The sequence below is a fragment of the Crinia signifera genome, chromosome 11 (assembly GCF_055691185.1).
Source record: "Crinia signifera chromosome 11, ASM5569118v1, whole genome shotgun sequence".
Lineage (NCBI taxonomy): Eukaryota > Metazoa > Chordata > Amphibia > Anura > Myobatrachidae > Crinia > Crinia signifera.
Window position 1 is genome coordinate 98,980,398 of NC_139227.1, and position 16,830 is coordinate 98,997,227.

The 16,830-nt window shown below is 45.7% G+C and overlaps 1 protein-coding gene across 1 annotated transcript in view; it reads left to right on the top strand.

Moving 5' to 3' along the window:
• Positions 1–16,830, top strand: part of SLC1A2 (solute carrier family 1 member 2) — a 104,219-nt gene that overhangs the window by 79,569 nt on the left and 7,820 nt on the right. Inside the window, exons 8-10 of the mRNA XM_083163879.1 lie at positions 9,036–9,230; positions 9,729–9,863; positions 10,647–10,875. Coding sequence (XP_083020005.1) covers positions 9,036–9,230; positions 9,729–9,863; positions 10,647–10,875 — 559 coding nt within the window. The remainder of the gene's footprint in view (positions 1–9,035; positions 9,231–9,728; positions 9,864–10,646; positions 10,876–16,830) is intronic.

Here is a 16,830-nt window from a genome sequence, read left to right on the forward strand (position 1 = left end):
GTTGCTGTCAGTGAGGCAGAGATGTGCTGCTGTCAGTGAGGTGGGGGTGTGTTGCTATCAGTGAGGCAGGGATGTGCTGCTGTCAGTGATACAGGGATGGGCTGCTGTCAGTGAGGCAGGGATGTGTTGCTGTCAATGAGGCAGGAATGTGTTGCTGCCAGTGAGGCAGAGGTGTGCTGCTGTCAGTGAGGTGGGTGTGTGTTGCTGTCAGGGAGGCAGGGATGTGCTGCTGTCAGTGAGGTATGGGTGTGTTGCTGTCAGTGAAGCAGGGATGTGCTGCTGTCAGTGAGGCAGGGATGTGCTTCTGTCAGTAAGATGAGGATGTCTTCCTCTCAGTAAACCGGAGATGTGCTGCTGTCAGTGAGGCAGTGATGTGCTGCTGTCAGTGAGGTAGTGATGTGCTGCTGTCAGTGATGCATGGATGTGCTGCTCTCAGTGAGGTGGAAATTTGCTGCTGTCAGTGAGGTGAGGTATGTGCTGCTGTCAGTGAGGCAAGGAATATGCTTCTGTCAGTGAGGCAGGGAATGTGCTGCTGTCAGTGAAGAGGGGATGTGCTGCTGTCAGTGAGGCAGGGAATGCCTTCCTGTCAGTGAGGCAGAGATGTGCTGCTGTCAGTAAGGCAGAGAATGTGCTGCTGTCAGGGAGGCAAAGATGTGCTGCTGTCAGTGAGGTGGGGATGTGCTGCTGTCAGGGAGGTAGGGGATGTGCTGCTGTCAGGGAGGTAGGGGATGTGCTGCTGTCAGGGAGGTGGGGAGTGTGTTCCTGTCAGTGAGGGGGAGATGTGCTGCTGTCAGTGAGGCAGGGAATGTGTTGCTGTCAGTGAGGCAGGGAATGTGTTGCTGTCAGTGAGGAGGGAATGTGCTGCTGTCAGGGAGGCAGAGATGTGCTGCTGTCAGGGAGGTGGGGAGGTTCTGCTGTCAGTGAGGTAGGGGATGTGCTGCTGTCAGTGAGGTGGGGAATGTGTTCCTGTCAGTGAGGTGGAGATGTGCTGCTGTCAGTGAGGCAGGGAATGTGTTGCTGGGAATGTAAAACACTTGAAATAAGGACAGCAGGGTCTGTTCCTAATAATGCCACCAGAGTTACCACATAAACTCCAATAATGTCCAGAATGATAAATCAACCCCACATGGAGGACACCAATTGATGGTGTGGTGAAGGTGGGTAGATGTTAATAGTTACCACAATTGGATCACCAGGAGGAATATTTCCATTCGGAATGCATAGCAGCAATGTCTCTCCAAGATGGGGGAAGGTCCAATGGTAATGGATAAATGGAGTGCGTGGTGTGTAGTCGCTGGACGTGGCTGGTCCAGATCCAAAAAGAAATGAAGTGCTGGGGGCAATGTCTAGGGCTTACTCCTGACGCGTTTCCCTGCAAATTGCACCTGTAGATACTGCAGATGTAGCTTCATCTGCTCTATCTCCTGGCCCCCAGCACTTCATTTATTTTTGGATCCGGACCAGCCACCTCCAGCGACTACACATCACGCACTCCATTTATCCATTACCATTGGACCTTGTTACCTTCACCCATCTTGGAGAGATATGTATAGGTGTTTATAGGGGGAATTAGATTTCCCATGTTTCCTTCTGTCCAGTAAGTATTTTAGGTCCTGCAATGTGCACTTATATATGGGACATAGAGATACTGTACATTAATAATACATACAACCCTTTTATTTTCCATGTGTAGATGACATTGATTTGCTGGTTTATGTCTCCTACACCTTTACTTCAGCTATTTTTGTGGATTTTAGTATCTTTGACCTAATATACAAACACAAACCTCGGTCTGGATCAAGGTCACCCCCAGGGCATAGACGTAACACAGCGATGCCTGATGATAGTAACAGATGCATGAAAGAGAGCAGATGGAAATGCAGGAGACAGTGCATGTACAATAGTAACAGCTACAGGAGATAAAGCACTAACCTCGTACTGGCTGAGGATAGCCCTGTGTGTGCAGTGATAATAACTATATACAGACATTGACACTACATATGGCACAAAACATTAGCCACTTATTTTACTGCAATAGATCTATCTGCTGTAAGAAGTTATGAGATCGTTTGTTGGCAAAAAAAGATGTTGGTGAGGATGAAGGTCTGGGTTGTGGTGCCGGTGATGGTGGTGGAGATGGTGGTGTGGGTGGTGGTGGGGGTGATGGTAGTGTGGGTTGTGGTGTGGATGGTGGTGGTGGTAGTGTTGGTATATTAGTAAGAGGGTGTGGTTACTGTGTTGGTATATTAGTAAGATGGTGTGTTTGAGGTGTTGGTATGGTAGTAGGAGAGTGTGGTTGCTGTGTTGGTATGTTAGAAGGAAGCTGTATTTGTGGTGTTGGTATATTAGTAAGAGGGTGTGGTTGGGGTGTTAGTATATTATTTAGAGGGTGTATTTGGGGTGTTCGTATATTAGTAAGAGGGTGTGGTTTCTGTGTTGGTATAGTAGTAAGATGGTGTAGTTGGGGTGTTTGTATATTAGTAGGAGAGTGTGATTTGGTGTTGGTATATTAGTAAGATGGTGTGGTTGGGGTGTTGGCATATTAGTAAGAGGGTGTAGTTGGGGTGTTGGTATGTTAGTAGGAGAGTGTGATTGGGGTGTTGGTATATTAGTAATATAGTGTAGTTGTGTTGTTGGTATATTCGTAGGAAGATTTGCTTGGAGTGTTGGTATATTAGTAAGATGGTGTGGTTGGGGTGTTGGTATATTAGTAGGAGGGTGTGGTTGGGGTGTTGGTATATTAGTAGGAGGATGAGGTTGGAGTGTTGGTATATTAGTAAGATGGTGCGGTTGGGGTGTTGGTATGTTAGTAGGAGGGTGTGGTTGCTGTGTTGGTATATTAGTAGCAGAGTATGGTTGTTGTGTTGGTATATTAGTAGGAGGGTGTGGTTGCTGTGTTGGTATATTAGTAGGAGGGTGTGGTTGGGGTGTTGGTATATTAGTTGGATGGTGTAGTTGGGGTTTTGGTATATTACTAAGAGGTGTGGTTGCTGTGTGGGTCTATTAGAAGAAGGGTGTAATTGGGGTGTTGGTATATTAATAAGATGGTGTGGTTGGGGTCTTGGTATGTTAGTAGGAGGGTGTAGTTGCTGTGTTGGTATATTAGTAGGAGGGTGTATTTGGGGTGTTGGTATGTTAATAGGAGGGTGTGGTTGCTTTGTTGGTATATTAGTAGGAGGGTGTGGTTGGGGTGTTGGTATATTAGTAAGAGGGTGTGGTTAGGGTGTTGGTATATTAGTATGAGAGCGTGGTTGCTGTGTTGGTATATTAGTAGGAGGGTGTGGTTGGGGTGTTGGTATATTAGTTGAGGGTGTATTTGGGGTGTTGGTATATTAGTAAGATGGTGTGGTTGGGGTGTTGGTATATTAGTAGGAGGGTGTGGTTGGGGTGTTGGTATATTCGTAGGAGGAGGAGGTTGGAGTGTTGGTATATTAGTAAGATGGTGCGGTTGGGGTGTTGGTATGTTAGTAGGAGGGTGTGGTTGCTGTGTTGGTATATTAGTAGCAGAATGTGGTTGTTGTGTTGGTATATTAGTAGGAGAGTGTGGTTGGGGTGTTGGTATATTAGTATGAGAGTGTGGTTGCTGTGTTGGTATATTAGTAGGAGGGTGTGGTTGGGGTGTTGGTATATTAGTTGGAGGGTGTATTTGGGGTGTTGGTATATTAGTAAGATGGTGTGGTTGGGGTGTTGGTATGTTAGTAGGAGGGTGTGGTTTCTGCATTGGTATATTAGTAGAAGGGTGTATTTGGGGTGTTGGTATATAAGTAAGATAGTGTATTTGGGGTGTTGGTATATTAGTAGGAGAGTGTGGTTGGGGTGTTGGTATATTAGTAGGAGAGTGTGGTTGCTGTGTTGGTATATTAGTAGGAGGGTGTGGTTGGGGTGTTGGTATGTTAGTAGGAGGGTGTGTTTGCTTTGTTGGTATATTAGTAGGAGGGTGTGGTTGGGGTGTTGGTATATTAGTAAGAGGGTGTGGTTAGGGGTGTTGGTATGTTAGTAGGAGAGTGTGGTATCTGTGTTGGTATGTAAGTAGGAGGGTGTGGTTGGGGTGTTGATATATTAGTAAGAGGGTGTGGTTAGGGTGTTGGTATATTAGTAAGAGGGTGTGGTTGGGGTGTTGGTATATTAGTAAGAGGGTGTGGTTGGGGTGTTGGTATATTAGTAAGAGGGTGTGGTTGGGGTGTTGGTATATTAGTAAGATGGTGTGGTTGGGGTGTTGGTATGTTAGTAGGAGGGTGTGGTTTCTGCATTGGTATATTAGTAGAAGGGTGTATTTGGGGTGTTGGTATATTAGTAAGATAGTGTATTTGGTGTGTTGGTATATTAGTAGGAGAGTGTGGTTGGGGTGTTGGTATATTAGTAGGAGAGTGTGGTTGCTGTGTTGGTATATTTGTAGGAGGGTGTGGTTGGGGTGTTGGTATGTTAGTAGGAGGGTGTGGTTGCTGTGTTGGTATATTAGTAGGAGGGTGTGGTTGGGGTGTTGGTATATTAGTAAGAGGGTGTGGTTAGGGGCGTTGGTATGTTAGTAGGAGAGTGTGGTATCTGTGTTGGTATGTTAGTAAGAGGGCGTGGTTGGGGTGTTGATATATTAGTAAGAGGGTGTGGTTGGGGTGTTGGTATATTAGTAAGAGGGTGTGGTTGGGGTGTTGGTATATTAGTAAGAGGGTGTGGTTGGGGTGTTGGTATATTAGTAAGAGGGTGTGGTTGGAGTGTTGGTATATTAGTAAGAGGGTGTGGTTGGGGTGTTGGTATATTAGTAAGAGGGTGTGGTTGGGGTGTTGGTATATTAGTAAGAGGGTGTGGTTGGGGTGTTGGTATATTAGTAAGAGGGTGTGGTTGGGGTGTTGGTATATTAGTAAGAGGGTGTGGTTGGGGTGTTGGTATATTAGTAAGATGGTGTGGTTGGGGTGTTGGTATGTTAGTAGGAGGGTGTGGTTTCTGCATTGGTATATTAGTAGAAGGGTGTATTTGGGGTGTTGGTATATTAGTAAGATAGTGTATTTGGTGTGTTGGTATATTAGTAGGAGAGTGTGGTTGGGGTGTTGGTATATTAGTAGGAGAGTGTGGTTGCTGTGTTGGTATATTTGTAGGAGGGTGTGGTTGGGGTGTTGGTATGTTAGTAGGAGGGTGTGGTTGCTGTGTTGGTATATTAGTAGGAGGGTGTGGTTGGGGTGTTGGTATATTAGTAAGAGGGTGTGGTTAGGGGCGTTGGTATGTTAGTAGGAGAGTGTGGTATCTGTGTTGGTATGTTAGTAAGAGGGCGTGGTTGGGGTGTTGATATATTAGTAAGAGGGTGTGGTTGGGGTGTTGGTATATTAGTAAGAGGGTGTGGTTGGGGTGTTGGTATATTAGTAAGAGGGTGTGGTTGGGGTGTTGGTATATTAGTAAGACGACATACATATGTCTAACTTGTATTGACTCTAGATTCAGGCTAGCCATAGGGGTTACACTAAGATCCACCAGTGGTGGGAACCGCACATGTGGTGTCATCGTATGATGTCCTCTACGAGGACTATGAACATCTAGTCCTCTGTAGCAGGATGGAAAGATCCTGGTCTGGGGTAAAGCCCAAACATTTCCTTTCCGGTATCTATTAGTAGGTCCCTATATTTTGTCAGGGAAGTCTTGCTTTTTACTCTGGCACTAAACCTAGCTGTGGAGGTCTTGGGAGAGTCACACGAGGCCACTGCCCTCCCTGCAGTGTGTGACATTTGGGAATAATACACAGCAGCCTATCACTAGGGCTGATCTCTGATCCCTCACCATTCCTTCAGACGTTCCCTACTGAGCCCTTAATCTGCTGACTATTAGTTCAATAATCTGAGACACAGCCCCCAAATGATGTTTTGCAGCTGCCGGGTAGCTAATGTGTTAATTTTATTTGGCAACAGATAGACAGCCCCCCCCCCCCTCTTCCTGGCCCATTGTGTACCGCAAGACCTTCACGCTTTCCCCTTTTTTAACAAATGAAATTTCATGGCTGGTGTTCACAGGTAATTTTCCCAGCCTTTACAGCCTCTACAACATGTTTTCTGTTTTGTTTGGATGATCTAAAACATTAGAACAGTCCGGTTTCAATTTAAAGGATTATTAAGAGTGACTGTTATCTGCGTTTATAAAGTCCATGTTTGCAATATTCGCCCACGTGTGTGGCATTGCCGCTTCCCAGCTTGCACATGCCATGTTTTGGATGGGGAGGTATTTAAAAAATATGATGTGACATCTGCTTCCTATCTGTTGGCTGGTGATTAGTCCCTTTCTATACCTCGTTACACTGGATTCACATGGCCGGTAGCCACAAATACCACTGGGGTGTTGCAAAGCTCACAAAGAACACAGTCCCCAGGGTTATGGTCTATGTAAACACATTGGAGGTTATTTATAAGTAAAGTGATGGAATTGCATTGTGAATCAATTAAACGTGTGTGTATTGTTAGCAGTCCTTGCTATAAATTATAGGCAAATTAATGTGCATATGTATACATTGTGTGAAAGCACTCCAGAGGCAGACTAGCCAACGGGATAACAGGCCACTCCCCTTGCTCTAAGGTCAATAACTTGGTGGCGCATGATCATGGTCAAATATATCAAGGGCTTTAACAAGGTACAGGTGGGAGACATTCTTCACAGGAAGAGGAGCAACAGAACACGAGGACATGCACTGAAACTAGAGGGAGGAAGATTCAGGGGAAATGCGAGGAAGAATTTTTTCACAGAAAGAGTAGTAGATAAGTGGAATAGCCTCCCAACAGAGGTGGTAGACGCAAATACAGTAGTACAATTTAAACATGCTTGGGATAAGCATATTGATATCCTTACAAAAAAATAAGGATCAAATATGGTTTGAGGTAACATGTTTAAAAAAAGGGGCAGACTAGATGGGCCAAGTGGTTCTTATCTGCCGTCAAATTCTATGTTTCTATGAACCATGAGGCTTAATTTGTTTCTCTGGAAACTACGTCAAGATTATCCATCCTGCCAATCAAAGTGAGTGGTACTGACACACCCCTGCCCCTCCTTTATAAATGGACTATGGCCCTTATTCTGAATCGTGCGGTACGGCCCGCGTGCGGCCGTACCGCCGATGTTTTCAGTCTGCACATGCGCAGAGGTCAATCTGCGCATGTGCAGCCCAATTCGCCGCAGACGTAGTTCGTCCGCCGCAAAGGGGGCGTATAGGGGCGTGAGGGGCTTCATACCCTCATTTCCCTATGCATACGCCCCGCGTTTCATGGGCGTTCCCATGCAAACGCGGGGCGTATGCATGCTAATGAGGGTATGACGCCAGTGATGGGGGCGGGAAGCTGACGTCGCCGGATGTCAGCTCTCAGCCCCCATACAAGCTATCACACGGACGATTGTCCGTGTGGTCTCAGCTTGCGGGACCTGGTGGGGCGTGCGGCCCTGCCTTCGATGGTCGCCGACCATCGAATGCAGGGGGCAGCTCCCACCATGGTGGAGGCGTACGCCCCACCATTTTCTTGCGGATCGCCAGCCGTCCGTGTACGGACGGCCGTGGCGATCCGTATCGTGGGCGGGGATTGGTTTGTGCGGCCGGAGCACCGTGTGCGGCTCCGGCCGCACAGATCTGAATAAGGGCCTAAGTTCCTTTCATGTCCTCTCTAACAGTTGGGCAAGTCTACCTGTGCTGGCTGGCCACTCCCCCTCTGATGGCTGGTCACACCCTTAGGTTTGGACTGCTACAACTGCATTCCCTGGTGGTCTCTTCATGCCCCAGTCCAATGCTGAAGCACTCATTTGTTCAGAGACAATCTGAGACTGGCCCACAGGGGTAGAAGTAAAAGCCCCAGGGGGCACCGCTGCCTGAGGGCTCCACCTCCTCTTCTAGTGTCAGGTTTCAGGCAGTGTATTACATACATTGTTACGCTATGGTCATGTACCTGGTAGAGCAGGAACATGTATGTAGTATGTACAGTATGCAGGCTGTGTTCTCTAGAATGGTTGGCCAAGCCTCTGTAGTTACTGGCCACACCCCTAATACTCTCTTTATCCAATGGGCCCTTCATGCCCCAATCTGGCATTGACTAATCCTAGCCCTGACCATAAACCATCCCTCCCTCATTCTAACCCTAACCCACCCCATCCGCAACCAAACTGTAATTGTCCCCACCCCTGCAGGCTAACCCAGTCCTTCCACAGCCTACACCTAACCCACCCCTTCCCCTCCCACTGCCTAACCCTCCACTTAATAGCCTAACCATGACCTCCACACAGCATAACCCTAACCCGCCCCTTCCCCTCCCACTGCCTAATCATCACCTCCAATAGTCAAAAATGACCCTCACACAGCATAACCCTAACCCACCCCTCTTGCAGCCTAATCCTAACCCCCACTCGCAGCCTAACCTCCCTCTCCCACAGCCTAACCCTAACCTCCACCCCACAGACTAACCCTAACCCCCCTCACCCAGCCTAACCCTAACATCCAAACAGCAGCCTCACCTTTACCCCACCCCAACCGTGCAGCCTCACCCTAACCTCCCTCTCCCACAGCCTAACCCTAACCTCCACCCCACAGACTAACCCTACTCCCCCACCTCGCCCAGCCTAACCCTAACATCCACACAACAGCCTCACCTTTACCCCTCCCCAACCGTGCAGCCTCACCCTAACCTCCCTCTCCCTCCCACAGCCTAACCCTAACCTCCACCCCACAGGCTAACCCTACTCCCCCACCTCCTCGCCCAGCCTAACCCTAACATCCAAACAGCAGCCTCACCTTTACCCCTCCCCAACCATGCAGCCTCACCCTGACCTCCCTCTCCCACAGCCTCACCCTTTCCGGAACCACTGTACTTACCTCCGGGATGTGTCAGGATCCTGACTGCCGGGATTCTGACCACATGTTGTCTGCGCTGCACAGGGAGAGACATTGCATTTGGGTGTAATAAAATATATAAATCTTCTATCTTTATCCAGTTACTGCATTGTGTGTAATTATTGTAATCCACCCCTTTTGTCACTGTATTACCACAAGGATGAGATAAATGAAACCTGGCTGTTTCTTGTTGCAGTGCCGGGACACTGCCCGTCACATTCCGCTGTCTGGAGGAAAACCTGGGCATCGACAAAAGGGTAACACGTTTCGTGCTACCTGTGGGGGCCACAATTAACATGGATGGGACGGCTCTGTACGAGGCTGTGGCGGCCATCTTTATTGCCCAGATGAATGGAATTGTGCTGGACGGGGGACAAATAGTAACAGTGAGGTGAGGCAGACACAGGACACTTTCAAAATAAGATTTGTCATTCGTTGTTCTCATTTTCTTCTATGCTTTTCACATACCTTTATATCAACAAGACAGTGGATGAACCATCAGATGAGATGAGATAAGTGAACCATCAGAAACAGGCCGCACACGCGACTAAGAATAGCGCAGAACTTTATACACGCCCATGACACTAAAATGCCACGATCCAGAGAAGGCCTGGACAGATCGCTTGCGTGTAGCCAAGCGTGTTGTTTTATAGGAACTGCGTCTAATTCACAATAAAGCCCCATAGTGGAAACGTTTTATATTCAGCTGTTATAATCCAGTTTTACTGTTTATTTTTACAACGCACAGTATACTTGAGGTACTCCGCCCTTGGTTCTGTATTGTCCTCTCATGCCCTGTTACGGGCAGGATTAGCTCTCAGAGATTATATAACGGTTTAGTAGGGATCATACTTGTTTGACTCTGTTTTTTCCATCCTTCGTTTTTAAGCTTGACGGCCACATTGGCCAGCGTGGGAGCAGCCAGCATCCCGAGTGCAGGCCTGGTCACCATGCTTCTGATCCTGACAGCTGTGGGGCTGCCCACCCAGGACATCAGCCTGCTCGTCGCCGTGGACTGGCTTCTGTAAGTATTATAGAGCTGTGAGAGGGTTGTCATTGGTCGTGCCATCTCCGTTTGTTGTCACTTCCCGATCAGTTTAAATGCCAGGGTTATATTTATTCCAGATTTGCCAAGAAGGTCCTAGTTCAGAGGTAGCCAATTCCAGTCCTCGAGAGCTACCAACAGTTTTTCAGGTCTCCTCACAGAATCACAGGTGAGGTAATTGGCTCCACCTGTGGATCTCTTAAAATGTGAGTAATGAGTGCATTTGCTAGGTGGTACTGAAAACGTGACTTTTTGGTAGCTCTTGAGTTAGCTGCACCTGTCCTAGTTTCTTCACTGGATATAACTGTAAGGATTTTGTTTTTACAAAACCACCCTTAATTGTTTTGGATTCAGAATTTGTAACTTGGGTCTTGGATTGATTCCAAACCACTTAATTTGGGTTTAAAATCTGAATTCCAAACCAGGAAAATATCCAAATCGGGACTCATTTCAGATCTGCAAGATTCAGGTGGGTTTGGATCTCTAAAGAACCGAACCGCACATCTCTGCCTGGAATCGGCAGAAGCCAATAGTGTTCCCCCATAATAGTATTGGGCTAAGTTGGCGACCCCAACAAAATGCATGTCTTCCATGAATAGAAGATATTGGCCAACCAGCCCAAGCTCCACACTAGAAGCAGGTCCGGGTCCACCAAGAATGCCCAGGGCCCATTCACCTGCCTTGCTTTGACAGCCCACAAAATGGCCGCCTCCACTTTATCTGTGTGAACTACACGTGTCTCCTTCCTCTGCTCTTTCCAAGGGACCGTATGAGGACTTCAGTCAATGTGGTGGGCGATTCCTTCGGAGCTGGCATAGTCTACCATTTATCCAAGGCAGAACTGGACAATTTGGATAAGCAGCACGCACAGCAGGAAACGGAAATGACCAAGACTCTGTCCATTTACGACGATATGAAAAACCACAGGGAGAATAACTCCAACCAATGCATTTACGCAGCGCACAATTCTGTGGTAGTCGACGACTGCAAGGTACCTTTGACCTTTATGGATATCGAGACCTGTATATAACTGCATGCTCCTCTCCTGCATCTGCATGCACTGTATATTCAGTTGTATATTTTGTAGTGTCGTTACCAATACTACAGGCCAGGTCACCCCCAATATACTGACCCGGCCTCGGAGGGTTCCTATGACGGTACTAACTTTGAGTTCTATTGGATTGCTGCAGTGTATCATGGAATAGAGACTAGGATGCCCTGCATCCAGGGTTAGTCCTGCTTTGTGTTTGACAAGCCGGTATTAACTTACATCATTTATATAATTGTATATAACTATATAATTGTTGATAGAATTGGTAGCATCAGACAGTATATATCTATATGATCTGTATATATCTATATATATTTATTTATTTTTATTTTAACTGCTGCTATAATTCCTGTATAGCATCTCTTTTGTGTAAATTTCTTTCTTTCTTTTTTTAAAGATAATTTAATGCTCTTTTGAAGGAAAACATATATATATGTTTTTATTTTTAATAACATAATGCAAAAATAAAAAAAGGACAAGTAGGTTATATTCTATATATATTATATATTATATCTTGTCTATAAACATTAGCCATCGCCTGTATTTGTCACACGCACATACAATATGTTGCTATATCTTGGTTGAGTCTTGGAGTTTTATTAGTGATTTCCACCAAGACTATTTTTCAGTATTTTAAAGTGGTTAGTAATCATCACTATATAACTACTATGAGTGACATAGCTCTGTGATGTCTTTGCCTGAGCAGGGCACATTATATACCTCATTAAAGTTCCTGGTCCAGAGATTTGAAGAATTTTTATTGGCTTTGTAACTGGTTGCTTTGTTATAGAGTCACGCATACTAAACGTCCACCTGCCATTTACAAAGCATCACCATTGTGCTCTTGAAAATGGGACTGTTGGTGAATTCTCCCCATGCACCTTCTGGGTGACCTGGACCATGTGACCTGCTGGGTGGTTAGGAAACTGTCACAGTTATTTGTCACTCACTAAGCCGGGATTTTTCAAAATTCAACTCCTAAGGGCGTTCCTTCCAACATGGTATAGGAGTGAGTTGGGAATCCCGTACACGGCTTTCCGCACACTCCCAAAAAGGGTGTGTGGCCACAGCAAAAGAGGGCTTGGCTTTATGGAAATGCCCTTGATTGCAAGCCACGCCTTGGGGGCATACTCAGTGCTCTATGAGCTGCTGGCCATGCACCCAGTCCCTCTATCTCACTGAACAGACAATGTAAGAACTGGTAACCTGTTATATTGTGGGCTAACAATATAATGTTATAAGGTGTTATACAGCATATACCAGAGCGCGACACATTTATATGCACTCTGACGGCTGATGTGCGTCTAGAGCAAAATTACATTGAAAAACATATTGTAATATGGAAATGCGCAATTCCTGTGACATCATTTTTTACGCTTACATCATGGGCACAAAAGAAAACCTTATTTCCAATATGAAAGTGTTGCCATGATGCCCCCAAAATACAAGGCTGCCCATCTGTGAGGGGATACATGTAACTAAGTGATTTTCTTATGTTATAATATTTGCCCGTGTCTCTAGTTTTTACCTCATATACCACTAGGGTACATACAAAAGCTCTTCCATGATACACTGCAGCACGTCAGCTGTCCTTGAAATGTGAAATGTATGCCCAGCACTGAGAGTACCTCTAGAATTATCTTTGTGCCTTTTTTGCTGGTCAGGTGGTCTCTAACCTGTTGAAGGACAGTTTAATGCCACCCTCTCCAACAGCAAAGGGGTTATTGCGTTGCCAACGTCATTTTGTAGAAATATAAGTAAAGTTGAATTGCATTGAGGTGTACCGGACTCCTACGTACAACCGAACCTGCCAATTTATGGGCCAACCAGCATTCACAAGGACATGGCCTAACGAGTCACTAGGAGCCTTGGTGATGTCACTTGGTTCTAGCGAATTGAAAGGCTGGATGTTGGTTTGTTCCGTAAAGCAGCTGCCATCCCTGTATGTAGATACCCGGTACAATATAACCACAGCCAGTAGCCGCTGTATCCTGTCTGGTTCCTACCTGGAAATGATGTATTATATTTGGGGTAGAATGGCTTATGTGCATGATTATATTTTGTATATATTTTTTCTTTTGTATGCTCACCTTGTCATTGTTACTTTGTATGCTTATTATTTATTATTGTATTGCATGTATTGCCCTTCCAGTTCTCTATAGGACGGGAGGGGATGTTTATTTTGAAATGTTGGTGCACTTTGTCATGTTTCCATGTTCCTACTGCTCTCATATACACAGTCTTTCCATCGTGTCGAGTACCAGTCGTGTCTCTAAGTGTTGTGTTCACTGCGGGGACCTTAGCGTGTCAGGTAAGACTTAGCTGTAGCGTGCTTAGTCGTCTCTTAGAACTGCAACATACTAGTCCACAAACGCACATGCAGCAACATCCGGTGCTTGTACAACATCACGCTTTGCGTCCTTGCTACAAACATTCAGTAACTTGTCTACGGATATACTTAATCCTGTGCAAAAATACAGAAGGAGGGAATTAGGTAAATATAATGACCGATGGTTCGTGAGGGACCAAGTTGACCAACATGGAGCAAGAACGAAATTATAGCTTCTCCCGTCTTGGGTCAGAGGTTCTGTTCCAAAGAGTAGTGCTTTGGCTGAGAAGAAGAGGTGACAGAGGTATTGGCTGCTAAGTATTCTTCAGACTATATGTGATCTGTTTACTGAAGGCCTGCGTTCACTAGCCCGAATTGACCACTTTTCACCCGATTCCGACGGATCGGACTGAGAAATTCAGTATAGATGCAGAAGTAATGCACAATGGGGCTAATTCATTATAGATGCAGTAGTAAGGGACAATGGGGCTAATTCAGTATAGATGCAGAAGTAATGCACAACGAGGCTAATTCATTATAGATGCAGTAGTAAGGGGCTAATTCAGTACAGATGCAGAAGTAATGCACAACGGGGCTAATTCAGTATAGATGCAGCGGTAATGCACAACAGGGCTAATTCATTATAGATGCAGAAGTAATGCACAATGGGGCTAACTCAGTATAGATGCAGAAGTAATGCACAGCGGGGCTAACTCACTAAAGATGCAGAAGTAATGCACAACGGGGCTAATTCAGTATAGATGCAGCGGTAATGCACAACGGGGCTAATTCAGTATAGATGAAGAAGTAATGCACAGCAGGGCTAATTCAGTATAGATGCAGAAGTAATGCACAGCGGGGCTAATTCACTATAGATGCAGAAGTAATGCCCAATGGGCTAATTCAGTATAGATGCAGCGATAATGCACAACAGGGCTAATTCAGTATAGATGCTGAAGTAATGCACAAGGGGGATAATTCCGTATAGATGCATAAGTAATGCACAGTGGGGCTAATTCAGTATAGATGCAGAAGTAATGCAGAGGGGCTAATTCACTATAGATGCAGAAGTAATGCATAGCGGGGCTAATTCAGTATAGATGCAGCAGTAATGCACAACGGGGCTAATTCAGTATAGATGCAGAAGTAATGCACAATGGGGATAATTCACTATAGATGCAGAAGTAATGCACAACAGGGCTAATTCAGTATAGATGCAGCGGTAATGCACAACGGGGATAATTCCGTATAGATGCAGAAGTAATGCACAGCGGGGATAATTCAGTATAGATGCAGAAGTAATGCAAAATGGGGCTAATTCAGTATAGATGCAGCAGTAATGCACAACGGGACTAATTCAGTATAGATGCGTAAAAGTGTAAAAATCGAATACAGACAATTTTTGTGCATGTGCAGCACCTAAAGTGCGCGTAGGTGGGGTATCCCGTAAGAATCCGTTCGCACTTTGACTGAGCATGGTGGGTGTCAAGGGGGCAGCAATGTGGCATCAAGGGGGTGCGGTCTGGAGAATGCAGGTGTGTATGGACCATTTTCGGGGCAGCTGCGTGACACATGCAGCTGCCGCAAAAGAGGAAAAGACATCGGTGCAATTGCAAGGCTGCAAAGGCATGTGTCAATCCTCGTCACTGCGATTGCAGCAATTTCTGGGAAGCGATTGCAGTTATATTGTGGTCACAGAGTAGGGTGGGGCTTTAGATGCTGTTCGGTCTTGCTGTGCTGGGCGACCCCCAGCATGCTAAAGACTGCAAAACTGCAACTGATGCTGAATTAGCCCCAATGGCCAGTCTTACAGTGATACATCTTTAGTGATACAGTTTGCATTTCCTTTTGTGCATTTGTATTAACAAGAGAATTACGAAGTTTCCACCCACACTAAAAGGCAACACAAAAGTACTTAGAAAATGTTATGTGTAATGGTAACCCAGCTGTATTGGTTATATAATGTACATGATTTATCACCATCCGGTTAATCCGTGGAAGCAGCTTTTTTTTTTTTTTTTTTTTTAAATACATTAAAATCTACTTTGCTAGACCCAGCTGGCTGCGTCGCCCTCACTTAAGGAGTCCGCTTTGGGCATGTTTGATTCTGCATGTGATTGCTGCCTGCTTGCCTGCTTTCTGTCTGCATGGTGTACATTACTCTTCTTGCATCTTCCAAAGACTGTGATCTTTATGACCTTTGTGAATTGCTAGCTCCTCTCACAGTGTAGGCAGAAAAATGTGCCCCGCAAAAAGTCTCCGAAGTCTCATATTTTAGCAACCAATTAAATTATTGCTCCCTGTTTTTCTCTAGGGCATAAAATGGAGGCAGTTATCTTATTGGTTAGTTTGGTGAACCCCAGTTTGTGCGTTACACAAATTCCTTATGTGTTAAAAGCTGGGGGAAATAGATGCAGAGTAAGTGTGTTACAGCCCAATATTCCCATATTACCATTCTACATGCTCTCTATGCCGTTTCATTTGTTGTAATACACACAAGGAAAATCTGGGTACACCAGTTTCTTGGGTACATTGTGCCTGGGAAAGGGGGGGGGGGGGGTCATAGGCCTGTCAAACTATCCAATGGGAGTCTGCAGTTGGGTTTAGGAGTGGATGCAGCATGCTGATTCCTTTGCGCCGCACTGCGCCTGCTGTATCCAGCGCTGCCGATCCAGGGTACCGTCCAATGCATTTATTACATACATGATCACATGCATGTTTATACGTGCTAAGAAGTTCCCCCGTTTGCATTACATGGTCAGCGTTGCAGTACTCACTGATTGGCAGCCACTAGTACTGATTTTGAGGATTCATTTGACCCTAAATCATTTGGGGCCAGATGTAACAGCGTCCGAGTTGGGCGGCCGTGAGGGATGCCGGCAGAACTTGATTTGTTTTTTAAAGAGGCAATCGTTTACAAGGCATGGTTTTGCCTTGTAAATTACTGCCAAAAACCATTGGAGTTCATCCGGCATCGTGCACAGCTGACAAATTTGGCCAATGATTTGGTTCTGGATAACTAACTCAGGACACCACTGTAAAAGCCTGGGGTGCCACAGCACACAGTTTGGCAACCACTGGTTCACAGTAATCCACAGGTTTGTCCACCATGCCTCAAAGCTGATATATTGTTTATCTTATGCTCCTTGTTTCATCTCCTCAGTTCCCGTTCTTAAGTGAATTATTCATTTGGTGGAAAAGCTTAATGGCTTTTCAGGACTTAGAAACTTCATTAGACTTGTCTAGCTTATAAACTGTTCACTTTAGCAGGTATGTCCAAACTACAGCCCTCCAGCTGTTGTGGAACCACACATCCCAGCATGCCTTGCAATAGTTTTAGCATTCCCTAATAGCAAAACTGTGGCAAGGCATGATGGGAGTTGTAGTTTCAAAACAGCTGGGGGGGCCATAGTTTGGATATGCTTGCTTTACAGCTCACAGCTAATCTTCCCTATGAAGGCAGAAGTTTGTCCGGCCAGAATAATAGTCAGATGTCCTATTGGGCGTCCGATCTCAGCCACATCTCCCGGGCACCTGCCCTGGTTCCCAGCATTCAGCTGGACCAC